Source organism: Passer montanus, unplaced genomic scaffold (assembly GCF_014805655.1).
Source record: "Passer montanus isolate IOZ18808 unplaced genomic scaffold, ASM1480565v1 scaffold20, whole genome shotgun sequence".
Classification (NCBI taxonomy): Eukaryota; Metazoa; Chordata; class Aves; order Passeriformes; family Passeridae; genus Passer; species Passer montanus.
The window spans coordinates 12,718,729-12,729,021 of NW_024366592.1; the positions used below are offsets into that span (position 1 = coordinate 12,718,729).

General features: G+C 43.3%; 1 protein-coding gene across 3 annotated transcripts; it reads right to left on the bottom strand.

The window, feature by feature from the left end:
• Positions 1 to 124: 124 nt before the first annotated feature.
• Positions 125 to 9,916, bottom strand: LOC120501624 (killer cell lectin-like receptor subfamily F member 1). Of its 3 annotated transcripts, none has more exons than XM_039708161.1 (7): positions 9,773 to 9,916; positions 5,984 to 6,061; positions 4,679 to 4,777; positions 3,924 to 4,064; positions 3,419 to 3,567; positions 2,866 to 2,978; positions 125 to 2,248 (listed from the first exon to the last, which is right to left on the bottom strand). In XM_039708161.1, the coding sequence occupies exons 1-7, from the start codon at positions 9,852 to 9,854 to the stop codon at positions 2,116 to 2,118; spliced, it is 795 nt and encodes a 264-aa protein (XP_039564095.1). In that variant the 5' UTR covers positions 9,855 to 9,916; the 3' UTR covers positions 125 to 2,115. The 3 variants fall into 3 exon arrangements, with proteins under 3 accessions (XP_039564095.1, XP_039564094.1, XP_039564096.1); XM_039708160.1 differs by having other exon boundaries at positions 125 to 2,251; XM_039708162.1 differs by lacking the exon at positions 5,984 to 6,061 and having other exon boundaries at positions 125 to 2,251.
• Positions 9,917 to 10,293: the final 377 nt, after the last annotated feature.

Here is a 10,293-nt window from a genome sequence, read left to right on the forward strand (position 1 = left end):
TAGTGCTTTGTGTCTTAATATTGGGGTATTGAAACTCAGGCACCATTTTTGGCGAAAAAAAATCTGAAGCAAAGTAAAATGTTTTTAACATGAAAAAATCTTTAATAATAATGTTGGGGCTGACATGAAACCAGATATTTGATCAAAAAAATAATGCTTTCCCCTTTTTAACACATCATAATGAGTCAGACTTTTAACAAAAAGGTTAAAAAGTGAAAGCTCTTCTGACTCCTCAGGGATGCTATGAACTTCTTTGGTGATGTTAAGAAAAGAAGAGTGAAGATGCAAACTTTGCCAACTTGCTTTACTCAGAGCGGAGTTTGATGAACTACTTCAGTGGTAATTTCTTTTTCTTTTTTTCTGTTAAATAAGCGACTGCATAAATTGTAGGTAAGAACTTCAGTAAGGCCCTGGAAAGACTTGTTTCGTTACATGAATAGTAGCAAGAAGGCCCAAATAGTAAATGTTTCATGAATATTGTGAAAACCTAAACACCACAACTAATTTGAGAGAAGCCAGCATGCAGGAGTTTGGTTTTCTTGTTAAATTCAGCATGAATCAAAAAAAATTGCCAGAAAACCAGCAGTTGTCAACTCCACTGCATGGAGAAGGGTGTGCTGCAAGTACCCTGAAGTGAAAATTTCTCAGCAGTCAGAAATTCTCTCTCTCTAAAGCATGTATTGTATAGCTATAGATGATTATCTTACTCATTTCAGACTCTTTCCTTTTCTTTGCTTCGCTGTCTAGAATGAGCAAACCAATCTTCTTCCCCCCACGTGCTGTGCTGAGTTTGGGGGATTTTTGTAATTTCCTCTTACATAATAGCAGTTTCTCATGGGTCTTGAGCTGCTGATGCTGCATTCTGCGTGGTAAATCTGTGCTGGGATTTTTTTTGTTGTTGTTTGAAGGGAAGTCCCTGAGGGTACAGTTTACTTTTTAATCTGCAGCCCTAAAGTGCTGGACAATAACCATCCCCAGGCATGCACAGATATGAAAAAACATCTCTGAGAAACTTCAGCTGCCTTTGTGTGCATCACAGCAAAGATGAGGTAAAGGCTTACCATCTCAAAAGCCATGTTTGACTTGTTTCTTTTTCTCATTGCTGTATGGACTTAAATTCCAGTCAGTGCCATTTTTGTTAGAGTAGCACCTTCAGTTCATGACATTTCTTCATTTTTGTCAAACATGTGAATCTAGTAAAGGCACTAGGTCAGACTGCTCTTAGCATTTTTGTGTTCTAGACCCAGAAACAGCATTTATTTATGACACTTCAGTGCCTAAGTAATGCATTTACTGAGTGCACTCCCAGGCATTAATTTCACCAGTCTTTGGCTTTGGTACATCATCATACCATAACTGTGGTTGAACTTTACAATGTAAAGGGACAAAATATAGGTGGAGAGGAAGGTTATCAACTTTTTCTTGCACTGCAATGTTGTTTTACAGCCCAAGCCCCTTCCCTAGTTAATTCCTTCAGATTCCAAGGGTCAACACCAAAGAGGATGGGAGCAATCAGCACATTAACCACAAGTGTTACAAGTCACTCCGTGTCTGCTCTGCTGTCTACACCCAGTAGCTGTGCAGCAGCTTTGACTAAGTTCAACAAATGCATTTTTTTCCAGCTCTCAGGTGACTTCTGTGAGTCACAATTAGACCCCAAGGAAAAAATACCACAAAACCCCAAGCCCACAAACTTCAGCAAACACTAAAATCCTGAAACCCAAATAAGAAGTCCTCAGCTCAGCAGCTGCCTGCAGGCAGGGGTGACAGTAGAGGGCCCAGCACACCCTTCATCCCCCACAGGGGCCTTAATTCCTGTACATTCACACTGTTTGTATACACAGTGCTCCTCCTCACAAGTATCCCTTCTCCTCTGACCCTTCCTGAGGTAGCTGCTGCCAAAATCTGTCTGTGTGAAGGCTCAGCACCCCAAAATCCTTGTGTGTCAGTTTGCAGGCCTGTTGCAGGACCCGTCTTCTGACTTCTTAGGGAGAACAGCGCAGCAAAGTTCAAGTTTCCCTGAAAGTGTTATGAAAATTATTTACATCACAAGTTGGTTTGTCTGTAAAATGGGTCTTCTGACAAGAAGCTCTGCCTGCTGTCTGGAAATTTGGCTCAGAGCAACAGCAAAGTTGCGTTCTTCTTACAGATCCACTCCTTTAAGGTCTGGCAGTTATCTGCCTGGATCACGTTTTTCCTTCTGTAAACAGCACAGTTCTTGTCAGCCTCAATGCTTTTTAAAGCTGTCCTGCTGAGAGACCAAAAGGAATTCAGTGAGTTGCTAGGTCTAAACTTAGCACTACTTAAAAATCCTGGTGGTGCTCTGGGCGAGGGAGTGGATGATGCCTACTTGACCACCCCCTTGAAGCACAGCAGCTGTGCAGAGGTGGGTTAGGCACCCCCAGCAGAGACTGCTGGCTTCTGAGGGATGGATGTTTGGCATTATTAGTGTTACAAAGATAAGGATCCTCCCCATGCAGCCACAATGCTGAAGAAAGCTGCACAGATCCCAGCCAATGCTATGTGGTGACAGGCATCACCTTCAACAGAGGCAGGCAGCACATGGTCTGTAAAGTGAGAGAGTTTTTTGGCAGGGATTTCAGAATTGTGTAGTAATATTTCTGCATTAATAAATATATGAACTGTGGCTGTGGTTAGTCCTGGAGGCAGAAATCAGTTTCTAAAAGTGCCAAGCAGGAACCTGTTGGCCTGAGACTGGCCATGAAATAGACTCTGAATAGGCACCTGAGGCTGCAGGCTTAGATCTGTGCTTTGGGTAATTAGCTCAGATTCAGAATTGTATTTCCAAACAGGGATACCACACTTTGCTTTTCCCAAATATATCCTCCCCCCAAAAATCATCACCTCTTTTCTTTTACTCTGTGATCTTCCACTGAACTCCATGCTTTCTCCATGTCTTTGGTGTCCAAGCCAATCCAGATATACTTGGTATCTTTGTCTTTGTTGTCTATAAATTCCTGTGGAATTATTAGAAGGATGTTATCTGACAGAAGAGCTTTCCTGCTGTGCCCAGGTCACACTCCTGCCTCATGCACAGCTTTTATTTCCTCTTGAAGAGCAAGGGCAGGGATGCATCCTGGCACAGCAGCCCCTTACATCAGCCCACACACATGACCAGCCTCCTCTCTTCTCAGAGCCAAGCAGTGGAAAGTCCCCCAGCATTTCCTCTTCCCAGTCAAAACTACTCTGGTTTCCACACTTGGCACCTCTTGTGCTTCTCCTCTTCAGCTCTGCTCTGCTGACATTCCCAAACAGCTCCTGGGCAGGGAGACTCAGATCCTTTTCTCAGGGGCTTCTTGCTTGTCTATGTGTACTCTTGATATCCAGGCCATTTTCTCTTGGAGGAATGTTTGGCTGAGACCTGAGAAATGTTTGGTGAGACTGCTGCAAGACTCACCATCTCAACATCATCCTCAATGACCAGCAGCTGGGACTTCCTGGCCAGGCAGTTTTTCTGGCTGTCCTCCCAGCTCCTGGCCTCCTCAGAGAAGAAGTAACATCTGCCCCTGTGCAGCTGCCAGCCGGGGGGACACAGCTCGCATGTCCCTGTGGGTGGATAGGGGAATATTTAGCTCCTGCAATAGATGGAATTCCTCCCCCTGTTTATGAACAGAGGGGAATGTTATGTCTGGAAAGTGTTCTCCAGGACAATAGGAGGATATATGGCTTTTCTGGCAGCAGCTCCTGGCAGATAGAAATTTAATCAAAATACTGGAAACTTTATATTAACAGAGGAGCAACACATGATTAAAATGCTAGTTTAGATTTTGTTATCACTGCTCTGCAGGAGCACCTTGCTTTCTGAATTCCCATAATAAACTGCAGGGTGTCAGAGAAATGGGAACAGAGTCCATTGTGCACCTCACACATCCTCTACGCTGGAAAGGAGTAACATGCCTCACCCTGTCCATCTTCACACAGCTCCTCCATGAGCTGTTTCAGGAGCGCTGCTGAGACAGTCCTCTCTGAAGAAATGTCATTGCTGGTGCTGTTCAGACCATAGTGAGGCAAACTTTTTGATTTTCCTGCTCTGCCCTTCAAAACTTGAACAGCCCAAAGTAAAAAAAAAAATAGTAAGAGAGAGAGGTCATGGTTAACAACAAGGATAAGGAAATGCAGTCTTTGTACCCAGAGCTGGACTGTGAATGTGAGGATGTCTCTGTGTACATTGCCTGGTATAGACACAGTTATGAGCAAACTCAGGGAGTAAAGCTCAGTGGGCAAAGCCCTCCTGAGATGTTCATGGAATGGCCTGGCTTGGAAAGACTTTAGAGATCATTTCATTCCAAAACTCTCCGGCTATGATCAGGGACACCTCCCACTATCCCAGGTTGCTCAGAGCCCCACCCAGCCTGCTCTTGGACACTGCCAGGGATGGGGCAGCCACAGCTTCTCTGAGGATCCTGTGCCAGGGCCTCAGCACCCTCACAGGGAAGAATTTCTTCCTAGTATCCAATCTAAACCTCCTCTCTGTCAGTGTGAAGCCATTCCCTCCTGTCCTGTCACTCCAAGCCCCTGTCAAGAGTCTCTCATTTCCTGTATTTGTGTACAAGTGGACCCTTTTAGTGCGACACTAAGGGAATTTTTCTGTCAGCTCTTTCAGAGGTTTAAACATGTCTGCAGTGAAGGGGTGAAGCAGGAGGCAGGATCTACTCACACAGCTTGGCTTGTATGGCCACAACTCCCAGCAGGATGAGCACGAGGACTGCCAGGACCAGCGCCACATAAAACCAGGCTGAGAACCTGTGCCGGCACCCTGCAGGGAGGCAGGAGGAAGAGCAGCTTAAGATCCTGGTCCTCTTAAATTTAACACTGGAGAAACAGAGTAATCATCTGCCTAAAATCAGTCTGCTGTCAGGAGGATGCAGTGGCATTTTACTTATTAAAAATCTGCATCCATTTTGCACACATGGAAGTGAAATCAAAATGTTTGGTCTCATAGAGCAAGTGATTGTCAACCATTAAGAATTTGCCTTTTCTCCTTTGACTTATTTTTCTCAAGCATTGCCTCCTCCCACCTACCCACACACATCTCCAGGACCTTGCAGAGCAATTCGGGGAGAGTATCAAGAATGGGCTGTGGTGTCAGGGACAGGCTGTGGTGTCTGTCAGGGTTGGCTGTGGTGTCAGGGACAGGCTGTGGTGTCTGTCAGGGATGGCTGTGGTGTCAGGGATGGGCTGTGGTGTCTGTAAGGGATGGGCTGAGGTGTCAGGGATGGTTGTGGTGTCAGGGATGGGCTGTGGGGCGGTCCTCCTCTCTGCTCCCAAGCGTTACTGTTCCCGTCCTGCAGTGCAAAGATAACTTCCCTAAATGCACAGGAAAAAAAGCCCCATACTGACACCTCCTGGCACGGCACAGGGAAGTGCATCAAACCAAGCATCTCTCCAGCTGTTTGGCATTCATCCTGTGACAGAGCAAAACACTCAGGAAGCTGCAGAACCCGAGGAAATTTGGGGTTAAGGTGCCAGTGCCACGAGACACAGATGTGCACTGTCATAACCTCTGTTTCCCTGACCTTGCCTGCATGAGATAAGAAACTGTTCCATCCTCTGGCTGCCTGACTTATCTGGTATAATGTTCCCAGTACGGGGAGGGTGACAATCACCAGGGCACTAATGGTACATAGAGACCTGGGCATTACCCTGCTTTCAAAGCCAAATGCATCCCTGAGACTTCCTCCACAAGAGTTCTAAAAAAACCATAGAATTTTACTTTGCTTTACTACATTTCCCATGTAGGGCACAAAGGCATTCTTAGAAATTATTTTTAAAACATCTCTCAGTATTATTTTTTAAAGGAAAATGTAAAATCTGAGAAGCCAGGGTAAAAAACAGCAGATGAAGCGACAGATCAACCCTTCATTGAGAGGGTGTACATAAAGGCTCTTGATAACAGGTTTCACTGGTGGGTAATAGGAAACACTCCATCTATAATTAGTAACCAAATAAAATTGCACAGTACCAGGAGCGGAAGTCTCTGCTCTGCTGTTCTCTTGGGGTTGGGGCTTCACATGCAGCTCAGCATATGTGATCGTGTTTCCTGTAAGGAGAGGGCAGTGCTGACATTTGTGGCTGTGCCAATCACCAAGTGGAAGAACAATAAAGGCACAGCCTGCATGAAAAGGGGTGTGTGTTTCCAGGGCTGTTTGTTCAGCATTTTCCTTTTCCTAGGCAATGGTAGGCAAGATGATGATTTACCACTTCCTCCTGCTGTCAGGCAGGAAAAGCCTCCTTCATAAGTCTTGAACTGTTGAGTGCTGGGTGGCTGGAGCAGGAGCCAGACAAATAGGCTGAAGGATGGGAAGGACCTGGATCCCATCCATGACAAACATCCCATCTGTTGCTAAGCCGTCTCAGAAGGTACCACAGGGGCTGGAGGGGCACCAGACCCGCCACTGCTTTGTGGGGCAGAGAGGTGCCAAATGAAAACTAGCACTCAAAGAAATGTTGCTGCAGCAGGGTAATTCCTGGGGACGTTCCTGACTTGTGAGTGTTTATCCCAGGATATTTCAGGTGCTGCCTGTAGCGGCAGAGGAACGGACCTGATGGTTGAAAACATCCTTTTCCAAACGCACGTTGCCAAAACAAAACCAAAAATGGCATTAAAATCTCACAGTGTGGGTTCATGGATCTTTCTGAAGATGTTTTCAACATCATTTACTTGGGTAATTTGAAGAGCTACTGATTACTGTTGTGAAAGTATTTGGACCTTTGGGACACTGCTTTTGGTTCCATAAATTGAGAGATTTTATCCATCTGTATCAAGAATAAGCTTCTGTGCTACCACCCTAGTTTGTAACCACTGGGGCTCTTAAAAAGAAGTGTTGTATTAAATTTCACTTATCAGGGAAAAGCATGGCAGAAGAAGAGAGTCTCATTAGGTTAAAATGAGGCAGCATTTCATATGAGAATTGCTGAAGTATGGAGAGGTTTTACAGTTAAAAAAATCCACTGAGAACCTGATTGGCAAATAAAGGTATTCATGTAGGGGAGACAGTCTATGCTTTAGAGAATATGACCTAATACACTTAGTTGTTTGCTTTATTTCAATTTATTAGTTCAATGAACTACAGAAAATTTGTAAATGAAATGTAATTGTTCTCAAATCAAATGCCCTAAAAGTTTTCCTTCTTAGAATGTAAATAATTTTCCAAAACCACTCAGGACTTTTAAACTTTAACATGCACTAGCCCTGTAAATGGAGGTACTTCTAAAACAAGTACATTAGATATTCTGCTATTATTAGTAAATAATTTGTCTCTCAAATGCAAATTTATTCCTTCAAAGAATATTTCCAAGCCTGTTAGAAAAAAAGTCATCCATGCAAGCCAAGATTTAAACAAAATCATTCCTTCTATTACAGTGTGTACGGGCTGGTAAGATTATTTAAATACTGGAATGATTATTTGAATGTGAAGTCCTTGGAAATCAGCAAGGGCTTATAAAACACCACATAACTTTAATTCTCCTGGATGCTTCCACACCCTCACCTAATTCAATAACAAGGTGGAGATCTCTGTCAGCCACTGAAACTGAAATTTCACTGTTCTTCCCTGTGCATGTTGTAAGGTGCAGAAAAACATCTCTGTTTATTGGAAGCTTCTGTTTGGTGAATGTGCAGACAGGGACCTCCTGGGGAGGTCCATTAGGGAATGTTGTGTCCAGATGTGGGCCAGCACATCCAGGGGGAAGCTCCAGAGGCTCCATCTGGACCTGGTCAACACCTGGAGGAGCCCAGGAGGTTAAGGAGAACAAGAAGTTAAGGGCACAACCAATGGCAGGCTACAACTGCTTGTGGGTTCGTTTCGTGGTAGACTTGAACTCTCCTTGGTTTGTCCTTCTACCAAGGAAAGTTCTGGTAGCCACTCAGAATTCATAAACAGGCAACTCTCAAATTATCTGTGAGGGAACCAGGACACAAAAACGGCCAGAGTCTTTCGCTGGAAAATGGATTCCCAGGTATGTTTGTCCTTGCTGGGATTTAGGAACATTTTCTACTTTTCAACACCTGGTTTGAAGCACGTGCACGGTAACAGCACCTGCAGCTAGCAAAGCCTGTGCATAGATAGTGCCATTGCAAAATCCTCCTCAACACACTCTGGCAGAGCACCCAAGAATCCCCTCATCCCTGTTGTCCAGAGCACCTGAGTGACAGCTGAAGTCCAACAGTAAGTCCAAGCCAAATCAAACAAAATGTATTTGAGTATAATCAGACATAAGAGTGGGTTAGGTGAGACTGTGAGCTATAAACAGTGAAGAAAAGATTAGTTAAGAGATTTTGTCTCTGTATATTTGACATAGAATAACTAAGGCTTGTAGAAATGCTGGGTGGATCTCTGGTGCCTGTTTTTTGAAGGGGATGGGAGCACTGGAGTATGAACAGAAGAACATTCACAAAAATTATTCGCATTTTTGAGAAGTTAAATATTTAAAGGAAAAGGGCATTGAGAAATCCCTTAATTACCATGGCCAGTAACTTCATGTGAGAAAATATCAAGAGTTAAAATTAGTTCAACAAAAGTTTACTAAGAGCCATCCAGATGTTAATGATAAATTTCATTGGAACTGGCCTGTCCAAAACTTTTCCTTTAGGCAGCATGGTCAAAGAATAGTTTTGGATGTCTTCTAATCAAGATTTGATGTCTGTCTCCCTTGACAAAGAAGTTTTATCACTTTGGATACTGGGTAAAATTCCAGGCAAACCCTCTTTGTGTTGCACAGGTTACAGCAGTGCAAACAACATCCATAAGTGCATGAACACAGAGTCTAAGGTAGTATTTCATGCCATATATATTATGAAGTGAACTAATTTTTATCTTTTGGATACCAGTCTTGTAAAAATATATAAAAGGTATTATTTTCTGTCATTTAAGTGCATGTATTCAGAAGAGCACCATCATCACTATTAATCTCCATTGTAAGTAGAACATCTAAAAATGCTCTTTACACAATGTTATTTCCTTAAGGGATTAAATACAATAATTACTAATGAAAGCATGTTGTGTCATCATCCTTCGTCTGATGCCACAAACATTTCCTATTTGCTCATAATAAGCTATCATTCATGTTAGATGTGATCCAGAATTTTGTCCAAATGCTTTAATGAATGAATTAAATTCTTTTTCTAAGTAGTAGAAATGTCACCTCTTCAGAAATTTAGTTCAAATAATCTCCTTACCATGAATAATGACTTAATCCTTTGAGGCTTTTTTTACAAAAATATGAAGTGATCACAGATTGATAATTTGGTTCTAGAAAATCACCACTGGAAAATTAAAGAGATGGGGCAGGAAGATTTCAGGGGACATTCAGAACTTCCTTCAGTGACAGTGGCTGCACTTTAGACTGCTACTAGTTTCCTGATTTACTGGTTAATTTTCTGCTCCTTTTCCATGAATATAAACATTGATCTGATTTGTGGGCTAGGTAGTAATTCAGTGGAGCATTGTCTTGATCATGTTACTCATTTAAAAAGAAATATTATGCTCATTACTCAACCAATGAATACTTTTTCTTTCTCATTCTGTTACTTAAACCCTGGGACCAGACCTGAGCTGCTGCTCCTTGGTGGTTCTGCTTTGGGAGCAGCTTGGCTGATTCGTACTATGAGGATCTCATCCACTATTCCACCTCCTTGCCCTTCCCATGCAGAAAGTTATGGCATTCTTCTAGTTTTACCCAATTTAAAATGTGAGAGAGAAAGAGAGAGAGAGCTCAAGACAGCAGAAGGTGTGTGCCCAAGAGGTTTTACCTGGGTTTGATGTCCCTGAAGGAGCGTGTGGCCTTTCCCTCGGCAGCATTGCCACGGCCGCATAGGTGACATCCTCTGCCATCCGTGAGCCCGTCCCTCAGAGCTATGGAAAAAGCAGCTTTAACTCAGTCATTTGCATCCTGTCTCAATTTGCCTGCCTCCACTCACATGCTGTGCTATGGCTCTGAGGAAGGCTGAGAAATACAAAAAAAGGAAGTCACTGAGTTACTTCTTTCAGTGCAGCTTCAAAGCCTGTTTTCAGCCCCCATTCTGTCTCTTCTTGCCCTTCAGAATACAGGAGAAAATGAAGATTAAAGCCCATCTTTTCACTAATATATGAGAAAAAATCTTGTTGGTCAAGCAGAGGGGATTCTCTAAGGAATTCCCAAAAATGGACTTACACCAGTATGAAAGGTTTGCTGGTTCTCAGGAGACTAGAGAGTACAATTTCTGTGCTGTGGCTGTTTTGTGCTTCTGTGCATGATCTGACACAGCCTATCCACCTTAAAGAAAGATAAACA